Source organism: Apodemus sylvaticus, chromosome 5 (genome assembly GCF_947179515.1).
Source record: "Apodemus sylvaticus chromosome 5, mApoSyl1.1, whole genome shotgun sequence".
NCBI classification, from domain to species: domain Eukaryota; kingdom Metazoa; phylum Chordata; class Mammalia; order Rodentia; family Muridae; genus Apodemus; species Apodemus sylvaticus.
In genome coordinates, this window is record NC_067476.1 from 51,616,380 (window position 1) to 51,641,452 (window position 25,073).

Below are 25,073 nucleotides of genomic sequence, written 5' to 3' on the forward strand. Positions count from 1 at the left end.
CAGCCCGAGGTGACCCGCCCCTGACTGGAGCAGACAGAGAGCTAAAGGGAAGCAAAGCCCCAGGGAAAACCCAAGACCAGATCACCCTGGACTGGGAAAGGAATGCTGGGAGGAGGAAAGGAATGCAGGGAAGAATGCAGGTCACCTCCGCAAAGACCCACCTTTATCCCCTGTTTAACATTCCAATGTGGCCCAGTGCCTTTATCTCCAATCCCGCAACCCTTATGAAACTGTTTTCCCCTTTCACACATATCCCCTTCCACCTGAATTTCACCACCTCCCACCTAAAATATCTGAGGATAATCTTTGTCTAGTTTGTTCCCTAATATGCTCCCAGCAGCAAAAACAGTGCCTGGCACATAGTAGGCACTCAAAAAAAAAAAAAAATCCATTAATGGCAGCGAAGAGATGCCTCATCGGTTAAGAGCACTGGCTGCTCTCTCAGAGGTCCTGAGTTCAAATTCCAGCAACCAAGTGGTTGCTCACAACCATCTGTAATGGGATCTAATGCCCTCCTCTGGTGTGTTTAAAGAGAGCAGCTGTGTACTCCTACATTAAAAAAAAAAAAAACCAACAAGTAAACAAATAATGCTTTAAAAAAAAGATTAAAAAAAATCCATCAAATTAGTCAAATCAGTAGTAGATATACAAACAAGCAAATACACATGTTTAACTATGAAAATGTATTTTTGTTGGACAAAGTAGGAAATACCAAAATCAACATATTAAGCTGGGATGGTGGGGGCTCACACCTATAATCCCGACACTCGGGAGGCTGAGACAGGAGGATCATGGGATGTCTGAGAGCAGGCTGTATCTGGTAAAGGCACTTACCACCAAGCCTGACAACATGAGATCAATCCTCAGAACCAAATTGGTGGAAGCAGAAAACAGAGTCCTCTAAGTTGTCTTCAGGCCTCAAGTATACTGTGCATGCATACCATGTGCATGCATAAACACACACACACTAAATAAAATGCATTAAAAAAAAAAAAAGCTGGAGCCAGGCAGTGGTGGCACATGTCTATAATCTCAGCACTTAGGAGGCAGAGGCAGGCAGATTTCAAGTGAGGCCAGCCTGGTCTACAGAGTGAGTTCCAGGGCAGCCAGGGCTACATAGAGAAGCCCTGTCTTGAAAAAACAAAAACAAAAAACAGTGGCACATGTCTTTAATCCCAACACTTGGAAGGCAGAAGCAGGTGAATCTCTGTGAGTTTGAGGCCAGCCTGGTCTACAGAGTGAGTTCCAGAACAGCCAGGATTACTTAAGAGAAACCCTGATGCCAAAAAAATAAATAAATAAATGTAAATAAAAGGATGGATGGATAGGTAGGTAGGTGGGTGGGTAGGTGGACGGACGGATGGACAGACAGACAGCATACACCTGAAAGCCTAGCACTGTTAAAGCAGAGGCAGAATTGGGCGGATCATCCCTAGTTCAAGGCCAGCCTGGTCTATATAATAAGATCTGATCTCAAACAACCTACTAAAAAAGCACAACTTAGCTCAAAACAAACTATTTTTCACTCAGAATAACTTTGCTACTCAATAATAATGTAACAGTATAACTGTATTATGGAAGAGAAACCTGAAAGTATCCTAAGGACACCAATCCCTAACTGGCCCACAAATCCCTGGGCTCAATCCCCAGGACCACAGCAAAGACAAAAGCTTATAGACATCTGCATAAAGATATAAAAGGAAAAAACAAAATAAACAGCTAAAGGAGCGTCTTGGGGTCGCCTCTAGGGAGTGAGATGAGGAGAAGGAGCAGGGCAAAGAGCTGTTAGTTTGCTCTTTGGTTAACTGGTTCAAATCCCTGTGAACTGAGTAAACCAAAACACATGTCCTTTCAACCAGGAGGAAATTTAAACCAGAAATGTTGCCTTTGTCTTATTCTGAAAACACCAGAGGTTACAGAAAAGCGCTGTGTCATGTTGCAAAAGAGGGAGCCTGAGGTTGACTTCTTTACTATCTGCCTCTATCAAAAGCACTGGAGAGGCACCTCCGTCCAGTCCAAAGGCATCATGCCCTGGTCACAAGACTTCAAAAGCCAGTCCTGAAGTCGTCTTGTGTTTTAATCCTGGCTCTACTACAAATCTGCTCATCTGAGTCCTTAAACAGGCTCATTCTTTCCCTAGGATTCCAGATCATGCACGCTTTTGTGTGATAAAGATAAGGTGAGTCTTTGATATATTGAAAGAGCAGGTCTATAAGCAAAAGGGTAAAAGCAGAAAAGCGAACCGGGGCTAGAGAAATGGTGCTGGAAAAGCACACCACTGCTCTCGCAGCATACGAGTTCAGTGACTCACAAATGTCTGTAACTTTAGCTCCAGAGGGATCCAAGGCCTCTTGACTCCTCAGACACTCATCTTTACTTGCACAAACCCCCAGCTCAAGAATACACACACACACACACACACACACACACACACACACACACACAAACACAGAGTTAAAAAAAATAATAAAATCAACCTTAACAAAAGAACAAACTGTTTGAGATATTCAGCACTATCAGCACTTGAATTCTAGATGCTGATAATAAGTATATTCTAGCAGTTCTTGTTACACATGTCTCTCCTTGGTCTTCAGCATTGGGCATAATAGGACACATGTAGATATTTGTTTTTGTTTCTGAAACGGGGCTGGCCTGAAACTCACTCTGACCTTGAAATGCTTATCCTCCTACTTCAATCCCCCAACCATTCCTACCCATCCTCCGTTCTGGGATTGCATACATGATCTACCATGCAGTGCTAGAGAGCAAACTAGAGTTTGAGACTGGCTGGGCGATCTCTACCAACTGGGTTAAATCCTCAGTCCCTGGACAGGTTTGATTAAGAACCGAGACGGGCCAGAGGGCAGAGAGTGCCACAGTAGTCATGGGATACTGCAAGCGGCAAGGGAGGTCAATACAAAGAAATCTGACAGAAGAATTCAAGGAGGCTGACAAGCCAACCACCACCGGAACATGACTGCCCCAAACTAAGCCAGGGCATAGGACATGCACCACGAAAACCAAAGGAATGTTCTAACAGCAGCGGCTGGAATGGGGCAGAAGGAGATAACATATCTGCTTTCAACCTGGGCAGATAGCTACAGAAAAGAGAAAAATCTTTGTTCCTATCTGGGAGAGGGGTTAACTGAAGAGAGAAATAATAATACTGAGAGTGTGGGGCTGAGGGGTTTACAGGTACAGCATTTGCACTTCGTGAAGGAGGCCGTGGGTTTGATACCTAACACCACCAAGAAGGGCGGCGGAGCTGTCAGACTGGGAAAGGCAGTCTTGGTTGAGCTAGGTTTGAACCCGGGCAACCCAGTGGATTTTAATTAACGAACGGCTGTTTGCCAGTGCTCCCAGACACTACAAGGCCCTCAACTCCAGAATTCTGTGGCCATCAGTCACATAGGGCCACACCCCAGGCCCTTAGTATTCTGGCTGGACTCCACCTCCACAGTTTGCCACCCCCACAGGTAGCCCGGCCCACCATAAAAGGGGCTTCTTGGCCCCTCCTATCTCTCTCTTGCCCTTTCCTTCTCTCTCTGGCTCTCACTCTCCCGCTCTTCTCTTTTTCTTTCCCCATTCTTTCCCCCTCTTTCCGCATGGCCATGGTTGGCTTTCATCTCTCTACCCCCCCTCTCTCACTCTCTTCTTCTATAATAAGGTTAAAAATTCATGGGCTGTCTCCTTTCATCTAAACCCGCCATGCTGGAGCAATGGAGCTGCGTTTCCAGCTGCCAGATCAGATCAAGGACTCACACCCCGCACCCACCCCCCACCCCACTCCCCTACCCCCCCACCCCGGCCCGGTCTCCTCCACAGGTACCCAGGCCCACAGGGGGCAGGTAGCAGGGGGACAATGGAGACACAGGACATGGGATGGACAATACTGCCCTGTCTTAAGCATGTGACCGTGTGCTCTCTTTTCCTATTTATGAAAGACAAAAGGGAGAAACAAGAGAATGAAAGGGTGGACGGAGTGGATAACAGTTCAGGAGATGGCTAAGAGTCTAAGAGAGCTTCCTACCCAAGCATGAGACCTGAGTTCAAATTCCTAGCACCCACATAAAAAGCCAGGGGTGACCATGCAAGTTTCTGTAACCATAGCACTTGGGAGGCAGAGGCAGGAGGATTACTGGGACTTGTTGGCTGTCAGTCTCCCTGCAGGTTCAGTAAGGTGCACATCGATCGGTTTTTGCACATACCCCTATCCCTACTCCACAGTGACCACACAGCACACTCACAAACATAGAAACAGAAAATGAATGGATGGATGGATAGATGGATGCAGACTGGATACCCCAAAACATCTAGGACAAGCAGTAGCTTTAATTTCAGATTATTTGCATATACTAATGGGAACTCTTTTTCCTGCTGCTATTTTTGTTGTTTGATTTCATTTTTAAGGGCAAGGCCTCAGGTACTCTCTGCTGGTCTCAAACTCACTATGTAGTAGAAGCTGGCCTTGAATTGCTCTTCTTGCCTCCTCCTCCCTCAAGTGCTGGGATTTACAGGCACTGCCACACCTACTCCTTAAAGCAGATATCTAAACACAAAGTCCCATAGTTTCATACCTACTCGGAAGGTTCAACAGAGAAATGTTCCCCCTAGCCTGGGGCATTTGGACGCTTCGTTCCTAGCTGGTGGCAGTCTGGGAAGGTTTAAGTGGTACAGCCTTGCTGAGGGAAGTGTGTCACTGGGTACAGACTTAAAAATGAAAAACTTCCCATCACCTCTGGTTTCCTCTCTGGGCTTCCTGCTCCTGTAGCCATATCTGCTGCTTGTCGCCCGTCCTGCCTCCCTGCCACGACAGACTCACTCATCCCTCTGGAACCGTCAGTCCAAATAAACCTCTTCCTGTAGAACTTGCCTTAGTCAAGGTGGTTTTATCCCAGCAACAGAACACTAAACCACACACCTTTCTGTATACAGCCTGGAGGTGGCTTTAATACATTTTTCTCAGTGTGCTTGTGTCTTGATCTCAAGCATAAAACTTGTTTAACTCTATTATCAAATCAGTGCTCAAAAGCTCGCATGCTGAAGCATTTCAGATCTCAACGTTTGGGAAATAGCAATGTTCAATCTATAACACTTTCTCAAGAACAGGAAGGAAACCCAGAACACATCAGGTTCTCAATAACAAATTACCTGCCCATTCCTTCTGATCGAGAGGTGTGTGTTCTCTGGTGTCTGCGCCTAGCCACCAGGACAGGCCTGCCCAGAACACACAGTGAATGTAGGTGGCACCCAGAAAGTCCCCAGGATCCCCCTCTGACTTTAAAACCCAGGAAACAGCAGCATTAGCACAAGCGACCAAGGACACAGAAGCCAACAAGGAAAACAAATGGTTTGGTTGACACGCTCTGACTCAGGCCTTGCCAGTACCTACAGTTACAAACGATGCCAGAGAACAACTCCCCCTCAGGTTCTCTGCCAGCGTTTTCCCTGACTCTCCCAGTCTGCTTTAACTTGATTTTAACTGAAAGATAGAGTGTAGAGCTGAAAAGGGGGGTGCGGGGGGACTCTAAGTCTTCTCATCTGCAGGAGTCAGTACTCAACTTCCACAGAAGGCAGTGAACTAATTAACCCATTACATTAGAGGCAATTACTTGGCAATGTCAGGAAGCCTGCAGCCTGAACAGACAGAACCAAAGAGTACTGAATCGAAATGGAAACTAGAAGCTACCCAAGTTGGTTAAAATCCTAAGACAAATTAGATGTTATACTAATAGAGAGGAGCTGGCACCACAAAAATAGGTGACATGGAGCCTGCAGAGCAGGTCTGCCGTGGGAAGAGTACACAGCTAGAATGATCAGCAATCAGTTCCAGCCCCTGCACACACACACACACACACACACACACACATACATGCTCACGCCCATGCACACACTCACTTACACCCATGCACACACTCACACAGTCATACCCACACACATATGCACACTCAAACACTTGCGCACACTCACTCATAAAGCTCACATTTGCACACTTGTATACTCACACACACACCCACACTCACATGCATGCACACTCACTTGCACACACTCACTCATACAAGCTCACACTCGCACACTCATACACACTCACAGGCATGCATGCACATACTCACATTCGTACACACAGTTGTATATGCTCGCACTCATACACACACACTGATATGCACACACTAACAATCACACACATACACATTCATACACATGCATGCACACATGCACTCACACCCACATACACACATGTGCACACACATCTTTCTTACATTCATTTCTTTAATTACATGTGAAAGAGTGCATACATGGGGCCCAGCACACACGTGAAAGTCAGAGGACAGCTTTCAGCAAGGGGCTCTTTCGTTCCACCACCTAAGTCCCAGGGATCAGACTCAGGTTATCAGGCTCGAGAGCAGGCGCTTTTAAAATCTGAGCCACCTGCCAGAGCTGTGCGCACGTAAATCTTAAGACTCTAAAGAGGAGGCGGTGTGCTTGAGTAGAATTCTTAGCAACAGAATAAAATCAAGGTGGTGTGTCTGTGTGTGTGTGTGTGTGTGTGTGTGAGAGAGAGAGAGAGAGAGAGAGAGAGAGAGAGAGAGAGAGAGAGAGAGAAAGAGATGCATTTAAACCCAAAGTACATTAAAAACAATTCCTGTGTTCAATTCTAAATGGTGAGATTACACACAAGCAGCTAGAGGCAGCCTGGTAATAATGTTGAACACAGGGTTTTTTTTTGTTGTTGTTGTTGTTTTTAAAAGATAGCTTGTGGTGGTGCGAGAGAGAGAGCATAAAGATAACTTAATATAAAAATATTAAGGGTCTTATTGAGGCCTTCTCTCTGGGATAATCAAAATGTCTTAAATATTTACACGAAAAAAGGCAAAAAAAAAAGAGAGAGAGATTTAAAATAGTATTTTGAGGGTTCCGCTGTTAGGAACACAGCTGCTCTTCCAGAGGACCAGAGTTCAGTTCCCAGAACCTGCATCAGGCAGCCACAGCCTGTAACTCCAGCTCCACAGAATCCAATGCTAACTTCTGGCCCCTAAGGGCCCAGCCTTCATGTGTGCATTCACATATAGAGACACACAGACAAATACACATGATCTAAAATAAATCTTTTAAATAAAGTTTGGAGTCTTTCAAAATGTTATGCTAAAGATTTAATATCCTTAGTAATTTAATATATTTTATAACATCTTTTCTGTTTTTGTCCTATTATTTAAAAGGGTAACCTAAAATAACTTGAAATAAAATTGCCAAATAGTATATCCTTATGCCAAATAACTTTAGAGTTAATCATCTGCCGTTTTAAAGATGTCTCTTAAGCAGCTGCAAATCCCTTCTGGGCAAGAAGTCAGTCAAGGGCACATGAAAGACACTGACAGGAAGACCTGACAGAGGCTGACAAAAGCAAGTGACCAGCCTTCTAGATCAGACTTTTCCAACCCAACTCAAGTACTCTGAATGCAAATGGGCACACAGCTTTGACATTTCCAGAAACATTTAAATGTATGCAAAGTATAGTTCCCACGTGCTTGAGGCCTTGGCTGTCTGAGGTGTGAGAAACAAAATCGACCTTATGGGAGCCTGGAGTTCTCATACATGTAATAGAAATTACATATTAAAGTCGGCAGGGTTTCCTGAACAAGTGCATGTTGTAATTACACTGAGCTATCTGTGGCCCGAGGGGAGAAGATCATGCCACCCAGAAACATCGGGCCTTTTGAAGCCAAGAGACGAATGCATCAAGGCCTCACCTGACCGGTGTAAATACTAACTCCCTTGCAATTTACTAACATTAACCTTAAGTGACCTTTCAAATACATGACACCTACCTTAGAAGCTAACAGTGTTAATTATAGCTTACAAAGAGCTCAGACATCTCTAAATTTTTACTAAGGATTATCTCAAAAATTCATAACTGGAACAGATGTATTTTAAAGTCTAAAAAATGATAAAACGTAATCTGTTTGAATGGTGCATGTTAAAAAACAGATTCATTGATGATTTTGACTCAAATGTGTGTATATGTATTTATGTGTGTGTGCACATACACATACATATATGTATTTTTTTATTTCAGTGCTGGGCATGGCAACTCATGTCATAACTGCAGCACTCAAGAGAGGCTGAAGCAGACAGACTGACACAAGTTTGGGCCAACCTGTGTTAAATAGCAAGCCCAGGTCAGGGTAGGGTACAGGTAAGATCATTACTCAAACAAACAAAAAACAAACAAACAAACAAACAAATAAATAAATTACACAAATGAAAAATGAGATGTTGGAGCTGGAAAGATAGATGGCTCAGCAGTTGAGAGCACCCACTAACTGCCCCTTAGGGCTTAGCTTCCAGCAGCCATGACAGGGAGTGCAGAACCACCTGTAACTCCAGCTCTAGGGGATCTGATGCCCTCTTATATCTATATGTGTATGTGTGTGTGTATGTGTGTATATATACACACATATATAATATATACTTATTAATATATAATATATATTTAAATTATACATATATACATATGTGCATACATATACATATATATTTAAATTATATATAGTTTAAAATAAAAATACTTTTAAAAATTGTGATGAATTTTGAATAACCAGAATGTGTATATTTTAATTGTTTCGTTTTATTTTTTAGTTTTGCTGTTGTTTTTGAGACAAGGTCTCCCTTTGTATTTCTGGCTGTCCTGGAATTCACCATGTAGACCAGGCTGGCCTTGAACTCAGAGATTATGTAATGTAACAAGATCAAACACTTTTTTTAAAAATATGAGTACCAAAATTGAGGTCACATATCTAGAAAAACTACTTCTTAAGCCAAAAATCTGTGGAAACCAGATCTGTTTGTGTTATTGTACACTCATCATAAGCCCATGCTGGGCAAGACCTGCTTGGCCATGGCAGCCTGAACAGACAGGTCCCAGTGCAGGTGAGTAAGACACACCCAGTGTTAGGAAGGATGGCCTGAGGGCCAATAAAACCAAGGTCATACTCTGGGGGCCAGTAACTCAGGGGGGACTTCTTGGTAAAACGTCAGCTGGGCACAGTGGCAGCCGTCCTTGCAGCTACGGAAAGCTAAGGCAGAACAGCTGGCAATGCCAGTGGACGGCATCTGTAAATCGGCAACTATCCTGCTTCTTTCTCAGTTTCTTCTCTGACAAGGCGTTGCAAGCAAAAACTGGCCTGTTGTTGGGAGGAAAGGGAGATCTTTAATACCAAAGTATTTGGAAATGGGAAAACATGAATGTTGAAGTCAACACTCCGAAATGCTTGGAAGTCAGGGGGTGGAACCTTTAATCCCAGCACTCGGGAGGCAGAGGCAGGTGGATCTCTGTGAGTTTGAGGTCAGCCTGGTCTATAGATTGAACTCCAGGACAGCCAGGGCTACAGGAAGAGAGCCTGTCTGGTGGAGGGGGGAGTACTTGGAAACAGGAGAGGGGGAGATCGAAGTTTCCTCCTTACAGAACTTCCTGCTTTTCCCCTAACATGAAAGAGTTACTCTTCTTACTCTATGATCTCAAACCAAGGTTGCCTAGGGTCGGCTTGCCAGCAGGTCAGCTGCGACTGCTCTAAGCAGCTCTCTCTGCATATCCAACATTTAGCTGTAGCCTGAGTCTGTGTCTCAGGACCGGTCCAATTGAGATAAACTAACATTTCAGATCTTAATGTCCATCCAGTTTCACTGACTCCAGAGATGACAGTCACTGAGGTTGGTAACTAGAGGTATCACCCAGAGTGTTTCCCGTGTGGAAAAATGAGTTATAAGAACAATTGAGGAGGACATTATGTTCCGGGGCAAGGGCTGAGAGCAGGAAGCTAGTCCTCACTGTCCGCTCTTACAGCCTGTGCTTCCCACAGAAGCCAAATTTAGTCAGGAACTCGTGCCCTTTCACTTAACACGCAGCCCGCATGAGGAGCTAACTCTACGGCATAGCTGACACACAACCCTTGCACAACAGTGGGATTAACCTTATCTTCATACACTGAGTCCGTCCATGGAGATGAAAGCTTATTCTACCATAAATGTTTCAAGGGGGTAGAAATAACTTTCTCCACATATGACAAGCAGGGTGTGGTGTTTCATGTCTGTAAGCCTAGCTCTCAGAAGACTGAGGCAGGAGGCTTATGAATTTGGGTCCAGCCTTGACTACAAGTGTAAGTTCCAGGCAAACCAGACACACGCAGTAAGATCTTGTCTCAAAACCAAGCAAACAAAAAGGCCAAATTGACTTTTTAATTTTAAGAATTTTATTAAGGCATAGAAATACTTTAAAAGAAAAATTTAGTGAGTAGTATTAAACTTTCCAAGCTTACTAAAATCATGTGTTTTAAGGAAGAGCAGTTCATCCACTTACTTATTTATATGTTTTACAATCTATTTCTCTTATTTGTTTGTTGTGTGTATGAGGTAGGTTCATGGACAGAACTCAGTCCTTTAGGCTTGGCAGGAAGTACCTTTCCCTGCTGAGCCAGTTTACCAGCCCAGTTGTAGGGTTTTTGAGGCAAGGTCTTGCTGCCTACTTCAGTGTGGCCTTGAGCTTGTGGTGATATTCCTGCCTCAGCCTCCTCCAGGGAACAGTTTCAGGTGTATGCCACCGTTAACAATTTTATGAGGTGGTCAAATTCAGGACTTTGTGATTACAGAGCAAGTACTCTACTAACTAAATTACATGCCGGTCCCATAATCTGGGTTTAATATAAATATTAAATTTTATGTATATAGCCTTCAGATCCATCAGAAACAAAACCTATTTGATTTTTGCAAACAAAATTCTCCAAAATCCTGCCTTTCTTGCTCAGAATGATTGCCATACGTGCTAGGGCTTACTTTTCTTTATGTTTCATATATGCATTACAAATAGACAAAAATACTTTGAGATTGAGCTTGCAAGATGGCTCAGTGGGTAAGAGCTCGCCACTGAAGATGCAAGTCTGATGGCCTCAGTTCAAACCCCAGAACCTGTGTGGAGGGGGGAGGGGAGGATCGATGTCACAATAACAAACTAAATTCATGTTTTAAGAGTGTAACACTAAAAACGCATACATGTTTTCTCTGTCTATTACAGTAGGCCTGCTGACAGCTAGGGCACTGCTGATTCCTAACAGATCAGGAAAGAGCTCAAGAGCTTTGTAAGTACTGAAATGAACTAATGCTGGCTCTTCAGAAACGATTTTCTCTTTAAAAATGATCAGAAACCTTAGAAATAAAATAATGACCTCAGAGAATTCAATAACTGGAACCAGGAAGCCTCCCAAGGGAGATTAAGATAAATAATTAATTTGTATTGTTCTTCAAACAAATACTTCAATCTCTTGTTCTAAGTAACCATGAGAACATACAAGAAGTGTTTATGTTCATAAGCCTGGACAAACCGTGTCTCTTTGATAATCAAGATACAGTTCCTAGGGAGTTAGGATGCTTTGGTGGTGGTAAGGTTTAGACCAACATTCTGCCACAGGAAGAGAAGGCCTTTTATTCCCGAGGACAGATGTTGAAAAGACCAGAGCGACAGATCAACCAAAAGTAGTGAATGAATCTAGCCCAGATCTAATTATTTTTTAATATATGGTTTTTTTGTTAGTTTGTTTTTGGCTTTTTGAGACAGGGTTTCTCTGTATAGCCCTGGCTGTCCAGGATCTCACTCCATAAACCAGGCTAACCTCAAACTCACAGATCCGTATGCCTCTGCCTCCCAAGTGCTGGGATTAAAGGCATGGAATACCACCACCCAGTTATATGTTATACTTTAATTTATGTGTGTTGTATTTATTTGTGTGTGTGTGTGTGTGTGCGTGCGCCCAAAGAAGCCAGACTAAGGTTATCAGATCCCCTGAAATTAGGGTTCTATAGATGATTGCAAGCCACCCAGCAGGTGCTAGGAACCAAACTCAGATTATACGCAACAGCAGCAAGTGCTCTTAACCACCGAGCCATCTCTCCAGCCACAAAAAGTTTTTTGTTTTTTTTTTTAAGTAGAAAGTAACACAGTGATTCTGAATGTACTAACTTTTTATAATTGAACCATTGTTGTTTTTCTGGTCCCCACTAAGCAACTGACAGTTCAGGAGGAAACAGCTGCTGCTTGCCATAGTGTCATATCTCCCAGCCTCAGACTGACTGTACATCTCCTCAGAACTGTCCAGAATTACCACTGAAATTGCCCTATCTGCACATGGGGCCTTGTGAAGACACTCAGATGCATGTCTTAAGAATATACCCAATTATTCACAAGTGATGATTTTCTTAGTTAGGGTTTCTATTGCTGCCAACAAAAACACCAAAATGCAAGCTGGGGAGGAAAGGGTTTACTTAAATTCACATTTCCCAGATCAAAGTCCATGACTGGAGAAAGTCAGGACAGGAACTAACTCAAGCAGGGCTGCAACCTGAAGGAAGGAGCTGATGCAGAGGCCGTGAAGGGTGCTGCTCACTGGCCTGCTTCATATGGCTTGCTCAGCCTGCTTTCTTTTAGAACCCAGGACCACCAGCACAGGGATGGCACCACCCACAATGGGCTGGTCCCTCCCCCATTGATGTTAACTGAGAAAATACCTTAGAGCTGGATCTCATAGAGGCATTTCCTCAACCGAGGCTCCTTTCTCTCTGATGAATCTTGCTTGTGTCAAGTACAAACAAAACCAGCCAGTACAATGACAAACACGTGTTAACAGCAAAGTCACTTTATGAATTTCAGCTCAGTTATCTAGGCAAAAACTTAAGATAGCATTCAAGGGGGAAAGGAGTCTTCAGCTCTAGGTAGAAGTAGAACAAGACACTAAACTTGGCTCCGTTCTTAGGATATCAGGCACACTTAACAGTCCCCTTATTTAATGTTTACAACATCTGTCTGTATGGAGTGTATTGGCCTTAGACAGATAAAAGATTCCAAAGGCAGGATAATAAATTACCTAAGGCACATTTAAAATGGGTTGAATGAGGATTCAAACCCATGATGTCAGCCTGGTGTGGCGGTCAATGCCTATAACCCAACACAGTGGAGTGTGAGAAAGGAGGATTTAGAGTTCAAATTCAACTCAGGCTACCTAGTAAAGCCCAGTCTATAAAACCAAACCAAGTCCAAACCAAACAAACACACAGAAAGTTAAAAAGCAAAACAAAGCACATGAAAGTTTATCTACGAAGCCCATGTTGGCTCCAACTGGATTCTGAGGCCTCCCCTGCATGACTTTATCCAGTTCAAGATGTTCTAAGAGCGCTGTTGACAGATAGGAGGAAATTAAACCCAGAGAATCAGAGTCTATGCAAAACAGCCATCCACAAGGAAACATGGAAACAGAAAGAGCAGCTTACATATCAATATGATCTACTTAATATGTTCTGTTGAAGCTATCATCTCAACCATTTGAAAGGGAAAGGGGAAAAGGGAGCCTTCACTGTTTTCTATCTTGCTGCTTAAAAAAAAAAAATCCAAGTTCCCTGCATGGCCTAGATACAAAGGCCTCCTGGACACCGCTTCAAGCCCACTGGCTTCCTTTCTAGCTGTTGAACATACTGAACCATTTTCTACATCCGAGCCCTCGGAATCCTTTCTAGTGTTTGACCTTGAGTTGCAGTTCAGTTCTCAACTCTCAGGGGCAAATCCTGTTGCCTTCACAGTGCTTTTTATCTCCTTATTGAACTTGTCATCCCTGTAGTAACCTGTTTGTGTGTGAGAGTTTTTCTATGTCTGAGTCGTTCCTAGATGCTGGGGACCCAAACTAAGGTCTTTATGTTTGTGTGGCAAGCACTTTACGGTGGGCATGTCCCCGACTCCTTACAATCTCTCCTGTAACTCTGTAGTGATGCACCTCCCGCACACGACAACATAGGTCAGAAGGGCCCTTTGCTCAAAGCCCTGCTTCAGTCCCTTCTCAACCTTCCTCCCCCAAATAAACAGCATAGCATGTAAACAAATACTTAGTGAGCCAAGGAATGCTTCATTCCACCAACATTCACATCATCTCAACACCTTAAGAAGCTCATTCTCACTTTACATTATCACCACTCTTCCATTTATTCTCCAATCTAAAATAAACAAGACAGGGCTAGGCATGTAGTTGGGTGGTAGAGCACTTGCCCAGGATGACCAAGGTCTTGGGTTGGATGCATCACAAACAAACAAAAAACAAACAAATAACATAGAAGTCCAAAAAGTGCACTTTCAAGTGTCTTATGACCTTCACTGTCCATTGGTGCTAATAAAGAAAAGAACAGGAATCAAAGTAATATTTGAATTCTGTAATCTCAGCAAATTTTGGCCCAACATACGTAGCTATATGGTCTTCCAGCTTATAATAAATCAGTAAGTGAACACTAAGTCTACCAACTAAAAAGAATTAAAAGGCCCTTTAAAAACTGTAAAACTTTGTAACAAGCCTACTTTGTTGCAAAGCACAGAGATGGCTAAGTCGCCTTTCTGACCTCTGTCAGATTGGTACCAGCCAGCCTGTAGCATCCTCTGTGCCCATCTTGCCTGCCTCTTATTACTTCTATATACTTCTGATAGAAAAAAAGTGTGTCCATGATAGTGTGTGGGAGAGAAAGGCTTAAGAAGGAAGAGATAACTGGGGAGAAGACTGTTACAAGGGTGTCCATAGTATAACCTTAGCCTGAGGACTAGCTGTAAAATTATAGCACAGTTGAACAGTTTAAGAATCCATCTGTTGAGATCTGATTCCCTGGGCTCAGAGGGGAAAGGCAGAATCCTAGAGAACATCATTTATTTTGGTTTGATTTTTTAGATTTATTTACTTTATGTATATGTATGTATATTTGTACATACCTAAGTATATATATGTGCACCACATGCATGCCTGTTGGGTCCCCTGGAACTGGAGCTACTAATGGTCGTGAGCCACTATGTGAGTGCCGGGAGTCAAACCTGAGCCTTCTGTAAAAGTATCAGGTGCTTAGAACTGCTGAGACGTCTCTCCAGGCCTATGCCTGCTCATTGACTAACGGAGAGTACACAGGCTGGGTATGCAGCTCAGCTGGCAGGGTGCTCGTCTGACATAAAAGCCTGGTTTGGAGACCCAGTACCACATCGGCTCTGAGTGCTCGTACACACCCAGAAGCCCAGCACTTGGGGAGGGCCACTTGTAGAGGCAGGAAGATCAGATGTCCAATGCTATCCTCAGCTACTCAATGAGTTGGAAGCTAGCCTGGGATACATGAAACCTTATGTCATTAAAAAAAAAAAAGAAAGAAAGAAAGAAAGGAAAGAAAAGAAGGAAGGAAGGAAGGAAGGAAGGAAGGAAGGAAGGAAGGAAGGAAGGAAGGAAGGAAGGAAGGAAGAGAAAGAAAGAAAGAAAGAAAGAAAGAAAGAAAGAAAGAAAGAAAGAAAGAAAGAAAGAAAGAAAGAAAGAAAGAAAGAAAGAATAAAAAAATAGGAAACAAAAATAGCTCATCATATTTTAAGAAGTAATGGAGAGCACAGGGAGGCAGGCCATAGCAGCACACACCTTTTATCCCAGCCCTTGGGTGACAGGCAGATCTCTGAGGCTAGCCTGGTCTACAGAGTGAGTTCCAGAAAAAAAAAAAAAAAAAAAATTCTAAGTATATGTGCATGGGTAGTGTGCATGTATATGTGTTCACATGTATGTAGCTTGCATATATATGTGGTATTCACACATATGTGGATGCATATGTGGATGTGTAGGCTCTACGTCCACACCAAGTTTCTTCTAACATTGCTCTGTAGTTTTGAGATAAGATCTACCCAGACTCCACCTCCCCACTAACAGGCCATAACTGCCACCTTCGCTTGGCTTTTATGAGGACTCCAGGCATCTCTGGTCTACACTCTCCTGTGGCAAGCCTTCACCCACTTAGCCATCCCCTTAGCCCTCTATATAGACTTTCTAGAAGAAAGCTCAAAAGATACTGAACTCAATTTTACTTCCAAGTCCTGCCCAAGCCAGACTACACTACGGAAATGATGGGCCCTTTACCCTTTGACCTAGCCTTTGTGTGAAGCTCCTGTTTCAAACTCTCATGGCAGTCCTGCCCAGCTCAATTCTTCCTCCTGCCTTCAACTACGTCAGCAATAAACTGGCTCCTGGTTCTCTGCCCTGGTGAACAGTGAGTCCTCCTAACAGATTTGTCTAGCACCCATACAAACTTGTGTCCATCCTAACATGACTTTAACTTAGTGGGCCACATTTATTTACAGCCAAGCTTAACTCTGTAGCCACCCTGTCCAACCCCATAATCAGATGCCCTATCAATTGGCATCTCTTCCTAAAAACACAAGATTCACTGTTCCTCCAATCCTTCCATAGCTAACGGCAAATCCAAGCTTCTGTACATGCAGAGTCCCTGGTGTTGTCTTGCCTTTCCATTTCCCTAGACACTAGCCACTCCAGCTCATTACACCTACATGGATCATTTCAATAGCCTCTCAGCTGATGCCTCCACTTACTACCAATCTCCCCACACTCCATCCCCCACACACAAAGACCTGCCACATCTCACCACTCCAATTTGTCCACTCAGAAACCCACAGAACCTACAGGCTGCTTCAAACCCAAACCCCTCAGCCAATTTTTTCCAGGTAGTTACAGCACAGAGGTACATTTTAATTTTACCTCCCAAGTAGCCTGATTATTTTGTCTTTAACATTCTCAGTAAAATATGGCTGCCAAAAGCTCTAATATAACTCTGTCTTTCAAAAAAAAAAAATCACCCCGTTCCAAAATCCTCTAAGCATGCAACACAAGGGTTAAGAGTATATGTTCTAGTCCTGGGCATGGTAGCACTGCCTGTGAACTCAGCACTTGGGAACTGAGGCAGGAAGGAGGCTTGCAAGGTGGCGATGAGCAGTGGCTGCAAAGTGAGTAAGACCCAGTCTAAAAAAGTGATAATAAAAGGTGAATGGAAATGGGGTCAAAAAGGGGGATTTTCAGCCTGATATGGTGGTACAAGTCCGTAATCCTAGCACTAGAGAGGCAGATAGCTCTCTGAGTTCAAGATCAGCCTGGTCTTCAAAGAGATTTTAGACTAGCCAGGGTTGTATAGTGAGACTCTGTCCCAAAAAAGGGAATGGGTGCCAGGTGGTGGTGGCTCACGCCTTTAATCCCAGCACTTGAGAGGCAGAGGCAGGCGGATTTCTGAGTTCGAGGCCAGCCTGGTCTACAGAGTGAGTGCCAGGACAGCCAGGGCTACACAGAGAAATCCTGTCTCAAAAAAAAAAACAAAAAAAAACAAAAACAAAAAAAAACAAAAATAAAAACAAAAACTGAAACAAAAAAAAAAAAGGGAAGGGTCAGTTTTAGATTCTTTCTTCTACAATCTGGCTGTACAAGTTAAACAGACCCCATAAAGATGCTCCTCCCCATCCATAAGTTACAGGCTGGCTTAGAATTCAAGAGGAACACCAACCTGACCTAGGACCCTGAGAGATCTGCCTGCCTCTGCCTCTGCCTCGTGAATGCTGAATTAAAGGTGTGAGACATCAAGTCCACTAAAACTGCTTTTGTTTTGTTTTGTTTTGTTCTGTTTTTCTCTGGGTAGCCTGGCTGTCCTGGAACCCATTCTGTGGACCAGGAGGCTGGCCTTGAACTCAAAGACCTACCTGCCTTTGCCTCCTGAGTGCCACCACATCCTGCTAAATCTGCTCGTCTTAAAGAAAGGAATAGTATGGGCTCTGGAACTCACTTGATTTGAGTTTCCCTTATGAGCTCAATAATGTTAACCAAGCCATTTAATTTAATCTACATAACAAACCTACCAAGTCTACTTCATAAGAGCAGTAAGAATATTAACAAAATATGTTTAGAGCACTGAGCTAGTGTACTCTCTAAATGACTGAAAAACGTCAGCTGCCATCACCATTACTCCGTGAACCTCCAATTCTAGACAAACCAACACAACTGCTCTATATCCGGCCATGTCTTCACCTTCATGGTTCCTGACTTCCTCAACCACAGTCCATTACAAAGGGAACAGGCCTCAGGCCTCAGAGAGGAAAAGATCTGCTGCCATTCAGTCTTGGCTCAAGCCTCTGCATCAATTACTATCAAATTATTGGCTCAATCCTCTGCATCAATTACTATCAAATTATTTAATTTGATGACTACTACTAAAGGAAATGTAAGTCCATGGGACATAACAAACAGAGCTTAGTAAATATCTTTGGAGGGTAAAACTCGGCAGATCACAGAGCTTGATATGCAAGCTTGATGACCTGAGTTCAATGCCCAGAGCCCACTGTGAAAGCAAAGAACTGAATCCTGAAAGTTGGCTTCTGACATCCACGCATGCACTGTGACATATACACGCCCACTTTTGCACAGTTACTTTTACACACATAAACTTAATTAACAAAAATATATGTGAAAAATATGCTTAATACTAAAAAAAATGTAGCTGGCATATATTTTATTATATCTAAGATGTTAAAAAGCCATATGGATCTATAATGAAACTTTTTTATACAAGTAACCAATTGTTTTAAGTAACTATAGCTTGAAGTGGACAAACCAGGAATAAAATCTTAATATGCTAGAAGGTAACAAAAAGTTGCTCCAACTGGATACAAAGTCTTTCCCCCATAGTTTTATGCTTTCCTGGGGATTAAGCAACTTTACACTGTTTCTCTCCTGCCTGCCAATAATGCTGAAGCGAAGTATGGGGCCTCCTGCTTGTAATCAACACTGAATTCAAGATTAGCCTGAGCTGTATAATAAGAATCAGACCAGCCAGGGCTATGTAGATTTTCTGACTAGAAAAACAAAATCATAATGATAATAATAATAATAATAATGCTTGAGTATATTTAGTGATGAATAGAAAATAATAAACCACAGTTTTTAGTATATAAACAACATCAAAATAATGTTTAAAGAAGTAAGAGTGTCACTCAGTGACAGAATGTTTGTTTACCTAATATATATGATGAGTTTGATTCCCCAGCACCACAAAATAATAACAATGTGCAAAAGATACTATAATATGCAAATTAGAAGGTGAAAAGCTAAAACAGCACAGTTATGAACTCTCTCATCTCCGACAATCACTACCCACCCCAAACAACAACACACAAACCAGTAACAAATGAATAATGAGTCACATTTTCTCTTCCGTATAGAATTTTTAAAGCTAGAAAAGACCTCAGTTCCCATTTCCTTACGTTCTGCTGGGTCCCACATGAGAAGAAGAGCCTGGAAAGTCTAAATAATTAGCTTAGCTTCAGGATAAGGAGCAACAGAGACACAGGCCTAGGAATTAAACTCACATTCCTATAGAAAACAAAAGGCCAGCTCTGGTGATGCACATCTTTAATCCCATCATTAGAGAGGCAAAGGCATCCAGATCTCTGCGCGCTCAAGGCCAGCCTGGTCTACACTGGGGGTATCCTTGAGCTTGGTGGGAAGAACACACTTGCTCATGATCTCTGGAACAGGGTACTTTTCACCACATCATAGAGCATCTCAGCTGTTTTTTTCCATGCCTAACCAGAAAATAAAATTAGCTATATTACACAAACTCTCCACAAAACAACTGACCCTAATCATATAACAGGGGTTAAACTAATTTATTTTTTGTGAACCCCAAAGAACACTTGTGAGGAGCAAGGGTCTTAACACGCAAATGGTGCAGTTGTATTATAATTAGTTTTGTTCCAGAAAGAATCCTTCTAATACGCTTTGTAAAACTTAAGGCTCCTAAGAAGCATGGTTGTACACACTTATAATCCCAGCACTCAGGAGGCTTGAGATAGAAAGATCAAACACTTTCAAGGATACCCCTGGCAGATCTCTGTGAGGTTGAAGTCAGCCTGGTATAATAAATAGTTCCAGGCCAGCCAGAGTTGCATGGTAACACCCTGTCTCCAATAAAGAAAGAAAGAGGAACTGAAGAATGAAAGAAGGAAAGAAAGTAAGCTGTACTGCATAGAAAGCCTTCATCTAAAACATAAAAATTAAAAATAACTCTCATTTTTCTTTCTTTCTTTCTTTCTTTTTTTTTTTTTTTTTTTTTTTTTTTGGTTTTTTGGATTTGGTTTTTCAAGACAGGGTTTCTCTGTGTAGCCCTGGCTGTCCTGGAACTCACTCTGTAGACCAGGCTGGCCTCGAACTCAGAAATCTGCCTGCCTCTGCCTCCCAGAGTGCTGGGATTACAGGCGTGCGCCACCACTGCCTGGCAACTCTCATTTTTCTAATTCTTTTTTGTTTTTTTTGTTTTTTTTTTTTTGGTGCTAACACTCAATTCCAGGGCCAAGACAAGGGAGGGAAATGCTTTATCCCTGACCTAAACCCCTGCCTTTACCAATTTTTTTTTTTCAGAAACTACACCGTGTGTGGTCGCCTATGCAGCCTCCTCCCCACAGGCCTAAGGAAACTTCCTGTCTCAGATGAAAGTGCCCTCCAGCTCAGGCTCATCAGCAGGTGCTAGGATCTGCTCCTAATATAGAATCATAGACTTTTGAAAGGAACCCTGAAGGTCACCTTTCATTTTACAGTGGAAAATAATACCCAGAAGGAGTCCGCCTGAGGTTAATAGTCTACAGAGAATCAACATCCAGAATAGAATATTGTCAAAAAGCAGCTTTTCTGAGAAAAACACAACCTTTGGTAAAATACTTTAGGAGTTTAAGAAAGCAAAGACAAAAAACCAAGCATAGTCAGGTGACTGATTCTAAAAGTTTAGCGGAAGTAAGGTATTATAAGGTGAATCCTTACAACAGCTCTTCCTTTTTTTAATGTGTGTATGTCTATGCACCACATGCATGTGGTGCCCTTAGAGGGCAGAAGTAGGTGTCAGATTCCCTGGAACTGGAGTTGCTGACAGTTGCCGAGCCCTCCCTCCTGCCTCCCTCTTTTTTTTTAAATAATTTATTATTATAACACATGCACATACATATGAAAGTCAGAGGACAACTTTATGTAATTAGTTCTCTCCTTCCATATTTATATAGGTTCTGGGTAAAACACCTTTATCCACTGAGCCATCTCACCAGCCTCCTTACAAAAGAATCTAAAGCAAACAAGTTACACCAACCCTCCCACCCCCACCCCCATCTATAGTACCAATAAGTGGGAGAGGAAAGCACAACTACAATAGTCATATAATATTATCTGTGCAACAAATGACATAGACATTTATGAGGAGGAAAACTTTATAAGTCATCCTATGTCATGCAAACAAAAAGAGCAACTCCAGGAAAATCTCATATCAATCCCCAATATAAAGAAAATCTTTCAGTCGGCTCTTACTAAGAGTATACACAGCCGGGTATGGAGCCAATCACAGCCCTCGGGAGGCAGAGGCAGGTAGATCTCTGAGTTCCAGGCCAGCCTGGTCTACAGAGCAAGTGCCAGGACAGCCAAGGCTACACAAACAAAATCTGTCTCAAAAAACAAACCAAAACAAGTACAAATGACATCCTCCACTCATGTTTGTGAGAAGAACACTTCTCAAAGTTAGAGCCTGAAGAGGAATAACAATTATGTTCTTTCCATTCTTTCCTTGATGTAAAATTCTTTAACTTACCTGTAGGAATATGTTTCTCAGCTCATGAGGATCACCTCGTTTGGTTGTATGCACCTGTTGGGGGGGGGGGCGGGTAGACGGCTGGTTAATGCTTAGCTAGAAACCACACAATCTCTTAAGATTATAGTTTACATCTGCTAACAACACGCTTATCTTTTATAAGGGCATTTAGTCTAAAAACAACCCCAAAGCTTAATTGCTGATAACACCTGTCAAACCAGAGATCTACGACTAAGGGGTGGGAGAAAAGGGTGTGAATAATGCAAGATAGAGCAAATTACAGGCGGTACTTCCTGTGAAGTGGAAAGGGAAACCAAAGTAATCCTTTACTTTATTCCACATCTACTAGCAATACAGTAGCCACCACTAAGCTACAAATTCAGAGAGCCTCAAGAGTGGAGCAACAGGAGATGTAAAACAGCCAAATAAATAGCCAGGCCTAGCAGCCTTTCTTGTGGAAAGCAGAAACAGTACATCGTCATCTTGGCGACCCTTTCTCCATCCGACCTAAACCTTAAGATGCCACAATACGGATACTTTCGACATCCGGCAACCTGCCTGGCAAATGTCAACCAATGCCCCGGGCTGTACTGAGGCCTCAAATGACAACACCCACCCCCTCCCCCACCGCGGATGCCCTGGGTATCCCCGGCTTATCTGACCGCTGGCTCTCAGTCCCTCTCTGATGCTCTCCAATTCTGTGTTCGCAATCCCACGTACCTAGGACAAAACACTACTCTTTTCCTCCTCCCGAACATGGTCCTCAAGAGCCCCTCCAACTCACGATCCCTCCTCCTTCCCCTCCCCCAGCCGGGCATCCTCTTCGCTCCGGTCCAAACCCAGCACAGCTCTCCACCCGCAATCTAGAGCCCCGGGACGCACTGGTTAAGAGCCAGGCAAAGAAAGCAATGGAAAGAGGCAGGGGGCTGCACTCGGGGCCCTTGGAACGTCTCTTATGCAATAAAAGCAGCAGCAGAGAGTTGGAGTCACCTTGACCGCCATGCTGTGCTCGGAAGCCGGGAACGAGCGAGTGAGCGAGCTGGGCCGAGCTGTCAGGGCGCGCGCGCGCCACGGCCCGGGGCCGCGCCCGCGCTCCCTCCTGTCGCAGCGCCGCGCCCGTCTGTATGCAAATGAGCTAGAGCGCCTCGGCGGAGCGCACCAGAGAGGCCTTGGTTGATCCATCTGCGAGCCGGCGGGGGTGTCGCGCCTCTTGCGGGGGACACCGGAGCTCCGGCCGCCGGATTCCAACGCGCTGCTTGAGCAGAGGCTCTTCTGGGCCAGCCCCAAGTCCCAAGGCCTGACAGTGGGTGTGGCTTTGGGCGCCGGCTTCAGCCAAAGTCGGTTCCCTCTTGGGGCTTAAAGGAACACTTGGGGCCTGTATTGAGCAAGGTTGGAAGCGTATGAGAGCTTGTCCCATTAATAATGAGTTTATGACAACCAGTGACAAATACTGATAAGAAAAATTGATTTGGAACTACCTAGTTAGGTTTTTTAAAGGGAAAACCTAAGTAAACATAACTTCAGAAATATGCTCCTGAATTGGCATTTCTTGGGATATCCCTAATAGTTTATTGATAGATTCAGTTCACTTTCTTAACCACTCAAATCCTTTGTGCAATGTACATAGAAGACAACTTTAATTATCTTGGATCTGATACTATGCTGGCTATCACTTCTACAGGAAATATTTCTTCAGTGAATTCCCAGTTCTGCCTTAAGCCAAAATAATGTCTCTGAAACTGAGTCTTGCCATTAAGATATGTGAGGGCCAGGCGAGCAGCTTAAGAAGTTGGTGGAGTGCCTGACTAACATGCAGGAAGCCCTGGGTTCCATCCCCAGTAGCACATAAACTCTATCTCAGCATAGCAGTATCCCTCTGTAATCCCCATACTTGGGAAATGAAGGCAGGACGATCAGAATGTCATCCCTGGCTGCATAAGAGTTAGAGGCCGGAGCTGGAGAGATGACTCAGTGATTAAAAGTGACTGCTCTTAGGAAGGTCCTGAGTTCAAATCCCAACAACCACATGATGGCTCACAACCACCCGTAATGAGATCTGACACCCTCTTCTGGTGTGTCTGAAGACAGCTACAGTGTACTTACCTATAATAAATAAATCTTTAAAAAAAAAAAAAGAGTTAGAGGCCAGCCTAGGATGCATAAAATGTGTCTTCAAAGAAAAGAAAAACTAAAAGAAAAGAGGAGACATAAGAAAGGGGAAGAGAGGAAGAAAGGGGGGAGAGAGAGAACAGGGATCCGAGGTGATAGCTCAGTCTGAGGACCCTCAGAACTCATTAAAGGTAGAAAGATAACCAACTCCTATTTCCCATATTTCAGCTAAGCAGGTGTGCATGTGCACCTTAGTAAATAAAATTAAAAAATGTTAAAAAAGAAGGTGGAAAAGATCCTATTAGGTTACATATTGATATTTACCCAAATATTTACTAAAATCCTCCATGTGGTAGACATGGTCCTATTTGTAAAGTCTGTATATAAATATACATATATGCATATGAGATATGTGTATAAGCAGTTTACTTATCGCAAGGACCTTCTTTGCGACCATTATCATTGACCATTTTAAGTTATAAAACTAAATAGCAATCCTACATATTGTAGATATCCACTTGGCTCAGTCATACTTAAGTGTTGCAGTATTTGGTTATCCCCCGGTTATTACAAGAGAATTTGTAACAAACTGATGATGCCTGCTGTCATAGTATATTGCCTGAATTCCTACCCACTAGTTATAGACTCTGTGTGCTCACTTTTTAATATTTTTGAGACCAGGCAAGGGTATAAGTCTTTTTAAAAGAAATATGGTTTACTTGTTTAAAACTGATCCTTAATGGCCAACGCCATGCCATCCAGACTGAGGAAGACCGGGAAACTCCGGGGCCATGTGAGCCACGGCCGCAGCAGTGAGGTGGCAGAAATGCTGGAGGCCGGCATCACCACAGGATCAACATTGACAAATACCATCCAGGTTACTTTGGGAAAGTTGGTGTGAGGCATTACCACTTGAAGAGGAACCAGAGCTTCTGCCCAACTGTCAACCTGGATAAACTGTGGACGTTGGTCGGCGAGCAGACACAGGTCTATGCAGCAAAAGAGGAGACTGGAGCTGCTCCCATCATGCACGGTGTTAGATCCAGCAAGGGGAAGCTCCTCAAGCAACCGGCATCGTGAAGACCGAATTCGTCAGCAGAAGAGCTTAAGAGAAGACTGAGGGTGTTGGAGGAGACTGTGTTCTGGTGGCTTAAAGCCACTCTGGAGGTTGATTAAATGCTAACATTTTTTTTTAAATAGATTTATTCATTTAATGTATGAGTATACTGTTGCTGTCTTCAGACACACCAGAAGAGGGCATCAGATCCCATTACAGATGGTTGTGAGCCACCATGTGGTTGCTGGGAATTGAACTCAGGACCTCTGGAAGGGCAGTCAGTGCTCTTAACCACTGAGCCATCTCTCCAGCCCAACATTTTTTATTAATGCACTTGACGTGGGTTTTGTGAGTGGGAAGCAAGTAAAGAGATTTTATTGGTTCTTGTCATTATAGTAGTAACATTAAATCTACT

At 43.3% G+C, this 25,073-nt stretch overlaps 1 protein-coding gene and 1 pseudogene across 1 annotated transcript in view; one reads left to right on the forward strand and one right to left on the reverse strand.

The window, feature by feature from the left end:
* Positions 1 to 22,837, reverse strand: part of Slc25a12 (solute carrier family 25 member 12) — a 95,933-nt gene extending 73,096 nt beyond the window's left edge. The window contains exons 1-2 of the mRNA XM_052182684.1: positions 22,483 to 22,837; positions 21,493 to 21,546 (exon numbers count right to left, since the gene is read on the reverse strand). Of these exons, the coding sequence (XP_052038644.1) occupies positions 21,493 to 21,546; positions 22,483 to 22,674 (246 nt within the window). The 5' untranslated portion in view covers positions 22,675 to 22,837. The remainder of the gene's footprint in view (positions 1 to 21,492; positions 21,547 to 22,482) is intronic.
* A 1,515-nt stretch (positions 22,838 to 24,352) lies between these two features.
* On the forward strand, positions 24,353 to 24,755 carry LOC127684194 (60S ribosomal protein L27a-like; annotated as a pseudogene).
* Positions 24,756 to 25,073: the final 318 nt, after the last annotated feature.